The sequence below is a fragment of the Montipora foliosa genome, chromosome 10 (assembly GCF_036669935.1).
Source record: "Montipora foliosa isolate CH-2021 chromosome 10, ASM3666993v2, whole genome shotgun sequence".
Lineage (NCBI taxonomy): Eukaryota > Metazoa > Cnidaria > Anthozoa > Scleractinia > Acroporidae > Montipora > Montipora foliosa.
In genome coordinates, this window is record NC_090878.1 from 4,410,663 (window position 1) to 4,426,861 (window position 16,199).

At 38.8% G+C, this 16,199-nt stretch overlaps 2 protein-coding genes across 2 annotated transcripts; one reads left to right on the top strand and one right to left on the bottom strand.

Moving 5' to 3' along the window:
- Positions 1 to 2,795: 2,795 nt before the first annotated feature.
- LOC137974329 (RNA 3'-terminal phosphate cyclase-like protein) lies at positions 2,796 to 10,358 on the bottom strand. Its single transcript, XM_068821251.1, has 9 exons — positions 10,201 to 10,358; positions 10,007 to 10,078; positions 8,716 to 8,891; positions 7,972 to 8,046; positions 7,331 to 7,455; positions 5,316 to 5,441; positions 4,239 to 4,395; positions 3,947 to 4,050; positions 2,796 to 3,482 (listed from the first exon to the last, which is right to left on the bottom strand). The coding sequence occupies exons 1-9, from the start codon at positions 10,325 to 10,327 to the stop codon at positions 3,320 to 3,322; spliced, it is 1,125 nt and encodes a 374-aa protein (XP_068677352.1). The 5' UTR covers positions 10,328 to 10,358; the 3' UTR covers positions 2,796 to 3,319.
- A 51-nt stretch (positions 10,359 to 10,409) lies between these two features.
- LOC137974330 (DNA-directed RNA polymerases I, II, and III subunit RPABC2-like) lies at positions 10,410 to 14,411 on the top strand. The gene is made up of 6 exons (XM_068821252.1): positions 10,410 to 10,461; positions 10,709 to 10,772; positions 10,977 to 11,019; positions 12,928 to 13,021; positions 13,539 to 13,610; positions 14,133 to 14,411. Exons 1-6 carry the CDS (start codon positions 10,439 to 10,441, stop codon positions 14,221 to 14,223), a joined length of 387 nt encoding a protein of 128 aa, XP_068677353.1. The 5' UTR covers positions 10,410 to 10,438; the 3' UTR covers positions 14,224 to 14,411.
- Positions 14,412 to 16,199: the final 1,788 nt, after the last annotated feature.

Sequence of the window (16,199 nt, forward strand, 5' to 3'; positions counted from 1 at the left end):
TCAGCATGATGAGGGGCAGTCTGATACTATAAATACCGTATAAGCTTATGCATCAGTCAGTTGAAACCCCCACCCCTCAGATCCCGGGAAAGGGTGGGGGATTTGACATGGACCCTGGTCAAAAAGCATCAATACCCACACCCCCTGAGGCAGAAATTGAGATCAAATGCCCCTATACGTGGGGTAAGAAAGTTTAAAATAATCTTACATTTACTATGGAAAGAAATTTCAAATGTTCTGCTTTGGGTTTGTGAACTTTGCATTTTAGTTACTGGTACAATGCTAATTTAAGACACATTTTATGTTTAACTATTAAATAACGGCAAAGCACCCTTATTTCATTATTGCTCAAGACCATTTGATTACAAGACTGTCCGCAACGTTCAAAGTAAAAGTAACATTACGCTGCATATCACACATACTAAATTTGTCTGGTTCAAGTCCAGTTGAAAGGAAGTTAAAGAATGATATGCATGGATTAAAGCAACTCTTACCTATGGGGAGGAGGGGGGGAGGAATCCAACAATTTAGGATAGTGACCCTATCTAAGGAATATCTAAGGATCACAATACCAAAAATACCAAATAGGATACCCTGAGCACCTAAAAACCAAAAACCCTACCCAATCAGGCAGCACATACCTATATAGCGTATATAAGAGAGTACTCCCCCCACTTCCCCCTGGGGGGACTCTTAAGCCTGGCGACGCAAGCACAAGCACAAGCAGAAGAAAACGAACATTGAAATACTAAAGCATTAAATAACAACCACGGCATCCGCCATTTTGATCAAATGCACAGACACGGAGAATCTGGAATGAGTGGTTTAATTGGCCAGACGTACCAAATTTCCTTGTGCTTATGCTAATTTGACGGTTTTTTGTCCCTGGAGTGAATGAAGTGCATCCTGTTTCTAGAAAATGGCAAATATCAGGATTTTTTACTGGAGATAGGGTGGATGTGCTTCCACAAATTCAGTATTATTATTATGGGTGATGTTAGCCTGCGTATCTGGCAGTATTGTTGGCGCGAGAGGCAAATTAAGGAGCGTCTAGGCCACATGGAAAATGGGTAGCGGCGCTTGGTGATGTACATTATTACCGTTTTTCAAAGGCCCTTTTTGAGTGGCATATTTTTAGAGGGGCTTATATTCTGAGGGGCTTATCTATGGAGGGAAATTTGTGTTTCCAAATCGATTGGGCTAGCCTTATAGCTGGAAGTAAATTTACCGTTTTTGCTTCTTTTTTCTATGTATTATCCAAGTACAAGCTCTGTGGGGTGGATTTAACAGAGGGTTTTTTGCATTACCGCTTTGCAGGGCTTATATTTGAAGGGGCTTATACATGGAGCGACTTATTTTCAGAATTTTACGGTACTTTGTTATAAAGAAACCAGAGAGGCTCAATGGTCTTCAGTTGTGTTCAAGTCATTCCATTTTTTATCTGCACCACTCCTTTCCTCATGGATGGCAGAAATGAACCCTCCAATTTTTTTTTGGTTTTTTTAACCACAAAGAGTGGACATCGAGTCGGCTTCTTTGAAAAAAAGTGTTAACAGAGCTCTATCTTTTCGGTTTCTTTGAAGAAAAAAAATGAAAACCACTGACTACAAACTCGGGGGGGGGGGGGGGGGGGGGCTTGCAGATAAAACTGATATGGATTGTGGATTGACCTGGGCTGTGTGCAGTTTTAGCTCCTCATCTTTTACCAAGTCATTCATGGTGGGGCAAAGGACACATTTCCGTTAACAGAATGAGATCAGGAGTACAAGATTTGTGGGCTTGTTTGTCCCTTTTTTAACCCTTTGACGTCCAAACCGGCCTAAACCGGCCAGACGATTTTACTTGTCAATGGGGAACCCCTGGAAGTCAATGGGTTAATCACTCACTAAAAACTGTCCCCATTAAAGCAAGTGATGACAAAACTCTTCATTGTGGCATGCTGTCTTGAGATATCAATTTGATTTCATTTTCTGGTATCTTTCAATGACACCAAATCTTTTTGTACTAAAGTGAAACCTTTCTCTGTCCAGGTTACCTGCCACAAGTAACCATGGTATCAAGGGGAGCAAAGGTAGTTTTTGGAGGAGCTCTATGCTTTGCTTCTGCTGTTATAATCCTGGTTCATCAGATGCAGAATTCTGATCGTATCAGACTCAGGGAAGGTGTTATAAGAGATATGGAAAGACAAGAGAGGAAACGGCGAAACATTGAAGAGTTGCAACAGCAGATTGAACTGACAAAGAAACTGAAAGAACAAAGGGAGAGTGATGTCCCTTAAGGAAACCAAAATTATTCAAGGTGACAATACATTTTTTGCCTCAATACCACAGACTATACAATCTTGTCATCTGGAAAATTGCCAATCTCTTGTTTTTACACACAAAAAAATAAGAGTTGAAAGGTAAATGAAACTGATGACTAATTCATCAGTATGCTTGTAATAATAGAGCTTTATTTTCACACGATAATGTTTAAAGCTGAATAGCTTGTGGGGTCATGCACAAATAAAATAAAATCATATTGGTTCTTGAGAGTACCCGGAGAAAAACCTCCCGGTGCAGAGTAGAGAACCAACAAACTCAACCCACATATGATGCTGAGTCTGGGAATTGAACCTGGGCCACATTAGTGGGAGGCAAGTGCTCTCATCACTGCGCCATCCCTGCTACCCTCATGTAGCATGTTGTAAAATTATTTTACACAACAGCGATTCACTGTGAGCTTGGGGTACCTATGAACATGCATGCAATCTTCTTGAACTATATGTATGAGGAAGAATCAGACAAGAATCAAAATGGTTTTCCTGGTTATTTCTTTATTCATCTTTCAAACATGTCTGCTGACTTTGATGATGATGATGATGATAATAAAAATAAATTATCACTGTTATTGTCAATGCCCTGGAAAAACCAAGCAAAGTTGTCCAAATCTTTATTAGCATTTATCACTTTCATAAGTAACCCGGATTGGAACCAATGGCCCAAAATGTTGGTGGTGTGAATAACAGCACTTTATTCTTGGCAGCTTTTAACAGGGATGTCACTTGAGTGCCAGTTGTGAAAGAAGCTTGGATGCTAAACTTGTTAAATTATGCTGATTTCTCCCACTTCTCCAGTGTTCATTCTTATCATGTCTCCTTAATTTGTTCATGTATGGCTTGGAAAAATACATATACACAGACAAAGGAAGTTGATCAGGAGTGTAGTTTTTTTAATAGAAAAAAAAGGAAGGACACTGGTATGGTGGATGGAAGAGCAGGGGAGGGGACAAATCGTCTCACTTTTCCGTCTTGAAGGCGAATACTCCACTGACTGAAATGCTACACCATGGTTTTGTTAATGTTGGTGTAACCAACTCCTACACATGAAAGCAGGACCTTGCTCTCCCCACGAGTCCTGATATCATCATCATCATCTGACTTCTGCGCTTGAATTTTGAACATCACTCCAAAAAATTCTTTCAGATGCCTTAGAAACTGGATTCTGTTTCAAGAAGAAAATAAAACAAACATCAATAGCTGCTTATCTTAGCTTCTACAACTAACTATAAATTTCTGCTGTGAATAGGAACATACAAATTGGACCCTCATTACACACTCCACCCCACTCCTTTACTGTTTCATGATGTAAGCTTAAAGCATTTAAGTGCAAGTTGGTTTGAAGAAGATGAGGAACAGGAAATGAAGACAATGTTACAGCCACTGCCTCCCGAAGCCTTATCTCCTACTTCCTTCCCGTATTCATTGTTCCTTGAACCTCCTGCATAATTTTATTGTTCCTTTTCACATGTTCCATCCCCATGAGCACCCAATTTTCATCCTTTCCTTTCTAACTTTTACCCAGTATATTTCAATTTCCTTTTTGCACAGGCCATCCCCAAACATCAACCTGAGAAAATCAATCAACAATGACAAATAAATTAATTGTTATTATTATTAAACTCTTACGTATATGGAGTCAGTGGTCCCGTTAAAATTTTTGAAACATCTCTCTGTCCAAGGATCATGTAAAGAAGTGCAAGACTCTGATGCCGAGAATCCACACAGCCTCCCTTTTGGGAAAACAGAGACAACAAAGTCTTACTTTGTAATACTACATATTATAGTGCTTTAGCGATCCAATCCTCTGTGATTGACATTTAACTTCATATTTTTTAAGTAAACAAACAGCAAAATCAGTGACCAGTCGATGTCTTAATTTAAGACATGAGTAACTAAAATGGTGAGTGTTGTTGCAGACCCTATAAATTTCTTCAAGGAGCATTTCTGCAGCCTCTCTTCCAAGGTCTTCTGGAACAACTGACACTCCCTCCCCTGGTGGAGTGGAAGCAGTCTGTATACTTAGTATTGAACCAGTTGTTGACTCTGCTACCAATGAAATGCCAAACCCTGGTGATCTACAAAAAAATCAAGATAGTATAAAATTAATTTGCTTATCATTAATGATTTAAAGAATACTGTAAATAAGTTCACTTGATACAGTAATTCTTAGCACGGTATGTAAATGCGTGATATGACAAATTAATATTATCAGAAAAAGCATGGGTAAGATAATGTGCCGTATTTTTCCATTATAAGGTGCTAGATATTTTCAATATTGTTTGTGTAAAATTTGTGTTTAAAGTCATGCCTAAATACATGGTACATTTAATCAGACACATCCTAAACCAGAAGAAATTGTTGTACCATATTCACATAATTTCAACTTTTAAGTCAAAACAATTTTAAACAATAAATATTAAAATTGTTTAAAATTTGCTAATCACAGACATTCACTTTTGTAAACAAAACCAAGAAAACTTGCACATAATTATTGGCATTAAGAACAAAAGCGAGAAAATCACACATCTTGGTATTACGAACAAATGCTAAAAAGCCTGGTCAATGCTCTTAACAGAAATGTACCGTATGACCCAAGTTTGTATACCCTGAAAGACTGTTTTTTGAAATTGACTGACTCAAGTTAGATTCAAAATTTCAGGTTTAAATTTTGAGATGAATCCCACAAAACAATATACATGTAATATTATTGATTACTGTTAAAGTTTCTATGCTTCATGTATCTTGTAAGTGATACACAAACTGTGTCTGAACCTTTTGAGACCACAGTTAACTCTCACTAACCTCTAAATGGCACGGTTTGTAGTTTTAAAATAAAATAAAATCTGCAGAACATATCTTCAGTTATTTACCTTTTTACTTCCACACACACACTGTTTTCAAGGTTTAATACATGGTTTTCCATCTAAAAAACTAGGACTAGGAGTATTGTCCTGTCTCAAAAAAAACTAAAAGTAATCATTAAAATATACATTACCTTCCGGATTGAGCACCCTTGCAATGGTCTGTATAAATGAAAATATCAGGTACAAACTCGTTCAACACCCCACGTACAGCATGGACCACTCTGTTGCATATCGCTGGAGAAACTCGCATAGCATAACTTTATCCACCAATAGCAGATTCAGTTGGTTAAGGAAAACAAATTTAACAGAAGGCTGTACCAGAAAAAAAGACTTCACCTAAGCTGATTTCTGATTAAAAGGCCTTCAAGACAGTCCCAATACTAAGCTAATAATACAATAACCTGTTTGATAGCATACATTATTACCACAAAATAATATTTAACCCTAAGATCATGCCTGGATGACAAATAGAGAGTAGCCACTCTCAGCTCCTTAGTGATGAGTAAAATTATCTGGCAATCGACAGAGTAGCTGCTCTTTAGAGGGAAGGGTTAAGGTGACATGCAGTTTATATGTCTGCAAGGTACACAATCAGTTGAAAAAAATTGTAACTGTATGAACTTGTTTTTGTTCTGTTGTCTTAAAAGGTTATTGTTCCCTCTGAAAATAATTGACCCAAATGTCTTAAAGAACTTTCGACTGGTGGCAATTGTTCCTTTTATTTCAAAGGTTGTGGAAAAAGCCCTTGCTCTGCAAATTTCACCACACTTGGAGAAGAATGATTTGAATTCATCTACCAGTCTGCGTACAAAAAATGCCATAGTATGGAGACAGCACTTCTTCGTGTCCAGAATGATTTACTACAGGTACTACAGCGGTTTGAATCACCGTCAAGCTGTAGTTGTAAACGCCAAAACATATCTCAGTGTAATCAACCTTTTGGAGTCCCACAAGGCTACATCCTTGGACCAATCTTGTTTACCCTGTATATTTCTCCAGTTGGTGATATTGTTTGATGTTATAATATATCATACCACACATATGCAGATGATACACAGCTTTATCTATCTTTTCGTTCTCAGGATTATGCATGTACATGGGTGTATGGCAGATGCGAAATGTTTAACGGAAATGTGTGTTGATGATGTCAAGATCTGGATGCAGTTAATTTTTTTGAAATTAAATGATGATAAAACTGAACTTCTTCTTGTTCATCCTAAACATAGGCAAATGCCGCCTCTTCTTTCCGTTGCAGTTGGAAATGACACGATTCTGCCTACTGAATGTGCTAGAAATACTATTGGTGTTGTGTTTGATCATAACTGGACCATGGATGAACAAATTACCTCGCTCTGCAACTCTGCCCTTTTTCACATAGGTAACATTACGAAAATCAGGAAATATATAAATTATCTCAACATGCTGCTCAAATCATTGTCCATTTACTAGTCATGTCCAGACTTGATAATAAATAATTATTGTAATGCCTTGCTATGCGGTGTCTGTAAGAATCTCATTTCAAAACTTCCAACACGTCCAGTATGACTACATTCATCCTGCGCTCAAGAGCCTTCACTGGTTGCCTGTCGAGAGTAGGATAGCGTTCAAGACTCTAGTTACCTCTGATTACCTCAAAAATTGAATAAGCACCCTAGTCATATGGATAATCATCTTGTTCAAAGCAAAGAGAAAAGCAAAAAACAAATTACATGTGGAGTCCAGGAATCCAACAGAAAACATTACAGTTCAAGGCCAGCCATCTTACCACTGCAGCAACACTGATCCAATCCTATGCACGTAGTTTAACTCGTGCAAGACGACTTACCATCTTTCACAGCAACAAAATACAGCAACAATAATGTTGCCCTGTTTATAACAATGGCACCATTTTCTACTAAGTTATTTCAAGACCTGAAGTTAAACTTGCACAAATTCTCCTCACACAATGGCTTATTCTGGGACCCTGCCAGCAGTGCTTACTTGTGCTGCATGAAATTCTGCTGCCAGAATTTATCCAAGCCAAACTCAAGTGTAGGCCAGTCCAACTGAGATTTTAATCTGGTAAGGCTGGCAGTCCTCTACCAAGTGAGAGAGTCTAACACTGAGGTCAGCTTAATACAAGAAGAATCAGAGAAACAAAAGATACGCAAGACCTCTTATTTTTTTAACTTTCCCAGGATCTACACATTGGATTGGCCTCAAGTTTCTTCTGACGGGACAGGAGAATATTACCTCACCTCCCCCATTTGGAGGTGCTCCTCTTTTTAAAATCTGCAAATTAAAAGCAAAAGACAATTTAAAGTATTTAAACCAATGGTACATGTACCTGTTCCTTCATGTATGATATTACCGGTATGTTGAAGCATGTCTTCCACCCTTGCAAAGATCTATGGGGACTAACCTGCTACAAAAAGCTACGGGTACATGTAGCTGAGGAGGCAACACTTTGTCCTCAGGAACCTAAGCCAAAACTAAGAAAAATTACTAAATAAAAATGGATTGGAGTTCAAGAGGTGCATGTGGGAGAAGTCCTGGGATGACTTCCAAGAGGAATGAGTTTGAAAAAGGTCCTCCTACGTGTATGGCAATACTTTCAGTCAGTCGAAAATTTGAAAGCATTCTCTGTTTAAAAATTATAATTATAAGAAATAATGAGCTTTTGACTTTCAGGACCTACAGTCTTCAAAGGGTAAAAGCGTTTGTTAAATATTTAGCTAATGACTATCCTGGTCATGGCCTCTCTATAATATTTTACTTTCAATCACATTGATAATATCATTACAGTACCTTAAGATCAAGTCCTTCATCATCAACCACAAATCTCTTCATCAGAGGAAGAGCCACTGTCTTAATAATATCAACCTGAAACACCAACAATTCAACAGCCACTTCATCATGTTGCAATGAACAGGTGAATCCCACAATTATAACATATTCCACGTGGTTCGTGGTTCATTTATTTCACACTATTTACATAACATTAACATAGAAAGAAAAGTATAGTCACAACACATGGTTACAAGATAAAGTAATTACAGTACAGGTTATAAAATGTGTCTGGAGGTCAAAGTAGCAAAGGCTTTCCATACCACCTTGTAAGCTATCAGTATGGTAATCAGATTAGAACATGGGTTTCAAGCATTTTAGTCAAAGAAATGAGGTTGAAAGACCTTGCACAGTCATAGTTTTGGATTCAGTAAGACTGAGAATACGTCACACACTGTGTAAGTTAACCCACTGACTCCTGGGGGTCCCCATCGACGAGTAAAATACTAAGTATGGCCGGTTTAGGCCTGTTAAGGGGTGAATGCCTCATTCATTTGCACTTTCATGTCAGATTATAACTGTATTAACCAGACAAAAAGGTGGTTTAACCCATTGACTCCCAGGGGTTCCCCACTGACGAGTAAAATCGTCATGGCACTACATCTGGCCGGTTTAGGCCAATTTGGGTGTCAAAGGGTTAATTAAAGTTAATCTTGCTAATAGCAATACCCATTTACAATTATACATATTGGTAACTTCACATACCGTTGGATCATATTTGTCATTCGTTACACCTTTCAGGTTTAACCTGATTGGCTTCTTGCAAAAAGGTGCTAGCAAAATCACAGCTTCAAGGTAGTAACCAATGGATCTTTGAGGACTGCAATCATGTTCCACAGGGCCACCAGCTAAAAGGCCTGGTTTATAAAATAACATTGTTCCTATTGAAGGAACAAGAATTTGTAAAGAAGTAATATTAAATTTTGAAGACTTTGTGGCCTCAATCTTTAAGCAATCGCTCCATCTCACTCATTCATTTAGAAAGAGAGAGAAAACTCTCTGTTGACATGAGAGGGGTGGTGAATGGTACCTCCAAAATCTTGGCACTCGCAAACTTTTCATCCGATCTCGAAATAAGGAAAGCCTTTGCGAAGAGTCTGAACGTCTCATTTATGTTGCATTTATTTCGGTGTGAAATCTTGCATGTTTTGGTTTTGGTCTTGGATTCACAAACAAGGGTCTCAGCGTCTCGACGAGTCTCGGATTTTACCATTCATCACCCCTCATGAGAAGCAAGCCAAGACTTTAACTGAACTTCAAGCTCAGCTTGACCAAACTAATGCAACTTTTGGCAGAGGTTGTTGTAGTAGCACCAGTACATGTGTTAAAGTGCACCTAACCCCAAAATATTTTTTTCGCTAGAATAAATATTTGCACCTGTTCGAAACGCATTGCGGCCATTTTTTCCTTTTTCTAACAAATCCTGCCATTTTATAGGCTTCGAAAGTTACGAAAATCCAAGCATCTTTTGTTCACGACCGAGTCAGAAGGGGAGTGGGTCTATTCCTGCTTTGACGTCACATACTGATTTACATGGCATTAACTCTTTGTAAAAATGCATGCAAAGTAGATTGTGACGTCAAAGCAGGAATAGACCCACTCCCCTTCTGACTCGGTCGTGAACAAAAGATGCTTGGATTTTCGCAACTTTCGATGCCTATAAAATGGCAGGATTTGTTAGAAAAAGGAAAAAATGCCTGCACTGCGTTTCGAACAGGTGCAAAGATTTATTTTAGCGAAAAAAATATTTTGTGGTTAGGTGCACTTTAAGGTGGTTTTCACATTACGTCATTGCCGCCATGTTGGTGGACGAAAACAAAAGATTTCTCATTAGCTCCTTTTATTCATGCCAGCAATATATTTATTGTAGGTTGCATCATTGTTATCTGTGTCTCAAGAGATAATGGTTGCACCCCATCTCTTCAGTAGATTTTAAATTTACTGTCGTTATGCTGAAAGGATTACCCATATAAAAAAATTTGAAGGTGTTATAAACCTGTTTCGTTTATCTCTATCCTGGATCCATTTGTTAACTTGTCCATCAGCCGAATAAAACTCGCCTCAAAATCTATCAACAAACAATTAAACAAATAGTACAATTTAAGCTCATGTCTGACGGCTCGTAAATTCTATTTGAATTAAGCCATATGTTCAATATCTTTGCAGCTATCATTAGAATAAGCCTCGAACCTTTCAAGCCTGGATCATCCTCGTTAGCCCTAATATTTCTTATCTTCACTGATTTGCCGCTAAGCGTTGCTAAAACAAGTCTTTGTCGCAAGAAATTGCAACCTTCAAATGACAAATCAGCCGCCATATTGAAAACAAACGCACGTGGCAAGATCACGTGGCAATGATTTGCTCTTGCGCATGCTTTTTAATTAGTTTTGCTGGCAACCGTACCGTCTGCTCATTCATAAAATTCAAGATGGCGGACGAAGATATGGAAGCGTAAGGAAATCTCTTGATAAAGTTTTGGATTTCTTTGTTTTTATACAAAGTGAAATTAGATTTTAACCTGTAGAAGTACTATCAATTCATACAAAGAGTCGTTTTCTCTTTTAGAAAAGGATACAAGCTCAAATGAAGACTTTCAAGTGGCTTGATCGGTGTTCTAAAATCATCCTAAGAACTTGCTTACGCTGTAACGAAAATGCGAACTTTCATTAATACTAACACACAGTTATTTTCACCTTAGTTACGATGATGACCTTGATGAAGTTGAGGAAGAGGAACATTTTGAGGATGTGGATGACTTGGAGGTGAATATGAAAATTAACCTCTGATTTAATTTTGAAGCAACCGTGTAGAACACATAGCTTGTAAAGTAATAGCACTTAATTTGTTCGAAATGTACGGAAAGTGTTAACATATGCTAAGAATTTAAATATTCTAAAAGCCTTTTTACTCATCTTTTCTCATTTTCATACTTAGCTTAGTTTCTTTTATCCTTTTTTTTTTTCTAGCCAACAGAAGATAACGAAAATATTGATGTCTTACCTGCATCAGGTTTCTCGTTTTTTTTTTTCATTCTGAGAGGGGGAAGGTTTGGCTCAAAAGTGAATTAAATCTGTAAATAATGTACCAGTCATTTGAAACCCCCTGGACCCCCACCCTCGAGCATGAGCAGGGGGAATGCAGGAACGTTCACTTCATGCTTACTCTATTTTGGTCCCCTGATAATTGGGGACCATACCAGGAGTCACAGTCTGTGCACCTGGAGGCCATGAGTTCAACTGCGGCTGGCCCAACACTCTGGGTCTTTTAAATGTCTGGGGAGAAAGTGCTGCCTTTGTAATGACATCTGCAAATGGTTAGACTCTCTAGTCTTCTCGGATAAGGACGATAAACTGTAGGCCCCTGCTCACACCCCTTTAATATGGACCTTAATTTAATAGATGTGGTGGCCTTGAGGGAGGCGGTCACATCCGAGAAGGCATAGGTCGAGACTGCTACCACCGCACAAGGAAAATAAACCCTAAGATGTGCGTTGTGCAAGTGGCAGATTCAATCAGAGAATCAGGGGTTTTCGCTCTTTAATATGACTTCGTTTAAGATGACCTGAGCAAGAGCAAGTTCCTGACTGTTTGTCCATTCCATGACCAAAATAAAAGAAAACAAAATTAGAATGTCAGTCAAAATTTTGGAGCAAAATCATTTTCCATAGCGGTGCTAATCTGCCGCTGAGTAGTTCAACAAGATTAAAATCAAGGGGAAAGTAATAAATGAAGCAATCCTGTGAAATGAGAAAATCTCACCTGCTTTTCGCATTCCTTTCTGATGTCTCGCCACTCATCTTTCCAACCTAAGCACACTTTACACTCTAAAACCTGTCTTTTTGGAGAAAATTGAGACACGACAATATTAAAAATCCCATTGCTTAAAAATGTTGTTCAGAAATTTTCTGTAAAACATGCCATTGTAATATGAAAAGTGAGAAAACTGGCTCACCTTTCTGAGAGGATGCCAAAATGAACTATGTCGCCACCACGGCACAGGTGTAGGCTGTCAAGTGGTGTGACATGTATGCAAATTAGATTCTAGGCCTTGTGAACTTGCTTCCAGTTGGCGTTCCCTAAGGCCGTGTCCAGGGTATCTTAAGGTCCCTAATGTTCATAACCCGGTGGGACGTAAAGGAACCCACACACTAATTTGCAAAGAGTAGGGCATGGAGTTCCCTGCATTGTGGTTTGTCCTCTGTGGTGTATCATGGTTGGGAGGGTAAATGCTTGGAGATATGAGCTTCACCAAGCTACTCTTAAAATCCAAGGGTAAATATACCTTATTCCAAAATGGCGACCATTTTAGTATTCTTTTGTTTGATTGCAAATTGACCCTTTTGGCCTCATTCAAGATAAAATATTCTTTTGAATTTTGTGTTTGAAAGTGAGGCCAAAAGGACCAGTTTGCAATCAAACAAAAGAATTATACTAAAATGGCAGCCATTTTGGAATAAGGTGTATAAAGATATGATAATTACATATGATGACTCGCATCCTGTTGGCTTTCTAATGCGAAAAACCTTAAATAACAATGACCACAACCAGTTTTCTGAGTCCGCGAGACTGAGAACCCCCAGAAAACCATTGTTTTAGCAAAAACTGTTGGTCAGCAACCTGGTTCTAGTCATTGCTGTCTAAGGTCTTCCTTCTAATACAACTGGTTTTCTAAAGAGAAAAAAATGTCACCAGTCAGCTACCCCATTCCATAGTGGTGCTCCTCACCCTAAGAAAAATCCTGTACGATTGTAATTTTGTGGCTATTGTTGCTCCATATTGTAAATAGTGGGAAGGGAGGGTAATGGAATCAAGAGCTGACCTCATGGTTAGGGACTTCATAATCAAATAATGAAGTCATGGTCGAGAGGCTTTTCATCCAATGAGATGAACGATTATTTTCTCTGTAATAATTTGTCAGACGAAGTACAAGAACTGGCGAAAAGAATAACCACACCCTACATGACAAAATATGAGAGAGCAAGAGTGTTAGGAACAAGAGCATTACAAATAAGGTAAAATTTTTTCCTCAAGTTTCACAATTTTAGGTCGTCGCAAATGCATGTACAACTAACTGCCTTTAGTGAGTTTTTTTTTAATGTATTTCCAAATCACTGTCTTCCCTTAGTCACTTTCCTTTAATTCCACCTGATCGTCTTGAAGGCAGGTTTGAAAATAAAGAGGTGATGTGTCTCAGTGACCAGACCCTTGTTATTTTCCCCAATGGACAAAGTCTTAGATTTAACCTTACCCCAGCCTGCATATAGGCACTAGTAATTTGCTTATGAGAGCTTTGTGCAAGAAGAGTAGTCTCAGGAAGCCTGCAGGTTTCAAAGAGTCCTCTGAAAGCTTTTCCCAATCAAGATCCAATTTAAACAAATATCTCAGAATTACCATGTGTAAACCTGGTTTTCAGGCAACACCACTCCAATACCCAAACTTGGGTCATGTGCACCCTGATTTCTTCTTTTTCCTTTGCTAAATATTCTGAAAGTGTTAAAGTAATCTTGTGTCTCTGTGTTTTTTTTTTAGCATGGGTGCACCAGTCATGGTGGAACTTGAAGGACAAACAGATCCTTTACATATAGCCATGAAAGAACTCAAGTAGGGTTTACTTTTATTGCTTTATCATCTTTAAGCTAGAGTATCAAGCCAGCAAAATTGAGTGCGGCATTGGTCAAAAGTAGAAAATAGGAGTGGCAGAAAAAGAACCAATCACCTTGTGTAGCATAATAAACAGCAACACAGGAAAGTACTGGTCAGCACTTCAACACTATATAACCTTGGACTCAAATTGTGCAGCACAACAAACAGCACCTCAGAAAAGTACTGCTCGTTGGCTTTCATTTGAATGGTTACACTTTAGGATTACACCCACAGACTCAAAGATAGAACCACCTTGTACAGCATAATAAACAGCACCACAGGAAAGTATTGCTCAGTAGCTTTCATTTAAATTATCACACTTTAGGATTTTGCCCACAGACTCAAAGATAGAACTACCTTGTACAGCGTAATAAACAGCACCACAGGAAAGTACTGCTCAGTAGCATTCATTTGAATGGTCACACTTTAGGATTACACGCACAGACTCATAACGTTAAAACCTGTTTTATCCTGTTTCAGAGCAAGGAAGATACCAATCATTATTCGTCGGTACCTTCCAGATGGAAGCCACGAGGACTGGGCGATTGACGAGCTCATCATTACAGAGTGATGGAACGCTTTGTTCATTGTTTTATATGCGCGCGCGCGGCAAATACATTTTAACTGAGTTCTTTGAATTTTATGTCTATTTATTTTATCCATTTGTTCACGTTATGTTTGAAATCCATGTTACCTTGATCAGAGTTATTAGTCTCTAGCTTGATTAATCAAGAAATCGTGAAGTCAGGTCAATAACAATATATTTTTAACGCATGCGGGATATTATTCAGCGCTTTAGATCATTGTATACGAAATTCTCCAGTCACCTTGAAGCTCTCATTGCAGTCAAGCTTTGGGTGTCAAAGATGCTTCTATCCAATGCAAGGTTGACAAGAGATCACTCACTGGAAACTACATGTGTATGCGCAGGCATTTACGTTCTCTACTTATTGGGATGAATGTTGTAGAATCAGGCAGGGCAACCAAGTCAAGTTAAAGGACAGCGACTTGTCAGGGTTCTGCCCAAGAACGCGTTGCAGATCTGAGCTATGACAGATCATTATGCCCGGGTAACATGCCGGTCGTTTCTCCAACAGTCAGGTCGCCAACCTCAAGAAGTCAGTTGGAAGACGCTTAAACCAGCATAACCTCACACCAAAGCTCGCTGTTGGAAGACTACCATTGGTTATCCCGTTGGAGTTTGAAATCAAGATGTCCTGCACAGCAGCAGTCACTGATCTATAGGGCTTCCGCTTCCGTTTGTAGCACTTTAATTGCATCTTTGCGTAGTATTGAAGTGTATTTTTACCAATATCTTCGATCTATTGTACATGTCCATGTGATAAATCTACTCGTGAGAGAGGAAACCCTCTGTGGTCTTCCTTCAGACAAATCGGTCTCAAGCTCCTCTCTGCCAAGTAGGTCCACCTATCATCTCTCAGTCTCGCAATATCGTCTTGAGTTCTTGACGGCGTCGACAATATCTTTATTCGCCCTTAAGAGACATTGTGCAAATGGACAAAAAAAAATTAACAATTGTCCTCCGAGGGCACGCTAGATGTGAAGTGATAGATAACGCGCCGAGTTGGTTATACTCATTTTATATCCAGCAAGCCCGAGTAGCATAATTGTTTTATTAAAAACTCCAGGATCAACAACTAAAGCATCGATTTCTTCCTCGGTCAATTCCAGTCCAAAACGGTTTTTGTCGGCCGTTTTTTCTCAGATCTGCAAAAATGTTTTCAGCTCGCTTTATTGCAGACGCGTGCCTTGACCATATTTGACCATATACAGCAGGTATATGAACTGATAGCCTATGTCCGGCGAGCCAATGAAAATGCTGGGAATCTGATATCCGTAGTTCAGTTTTTAATAATACCCAATATTATAAAATAAGAATTTGGTTTTATCAACGGAGTTGATAATGTAAATTGGCCACCGTACAGAGATTCTAAAAGCTGACGTTTCGAGCGTTAGCCCTTCGTCAGAGCGAATCCAATTGGATTCGCTCTGACGAAGTCAGTGATTTGTCTGTATAAATTCTGAAGTAATAATCACATTTTAGTCAATCAATGCCTCTCTAAGCTATCTTATCAATCCCCCCAACATACTTTAAATGGGTTAAAATGATTGTCAGCCTTGTGTGTAAAGATGAAGTGGTAAAATAACAATAGCAAACGCATTAATCTTGAAACAATGAGAAACGTGTATAGTGGTGTATTGTAAAACAACGAGAACAGTGTACAGTGGTGTATTGTACATCATCCCTTAAACAATGAAGAAGTGAAAAACTGGAAGCCTTCTATAGTTCGCGTGCAGAACATTTTTTTATGTGGATGATATCCGCACTTGGTACACATTAGAACGATCATCAAAATAGAACGATCATCAAAACTTTCTCTTTATTTATAATAAAGTGTTTGCAATTGTTCTTCATCTTCGTCCGTGAAGTTCTCTTCGTGGAGACCGGTTCGTTGACCACTGATCGTCTCGATTTCCGTAAGCAACCGAGCTCGATTCCCGCCCACCGCCTCACGTGACTTCGTA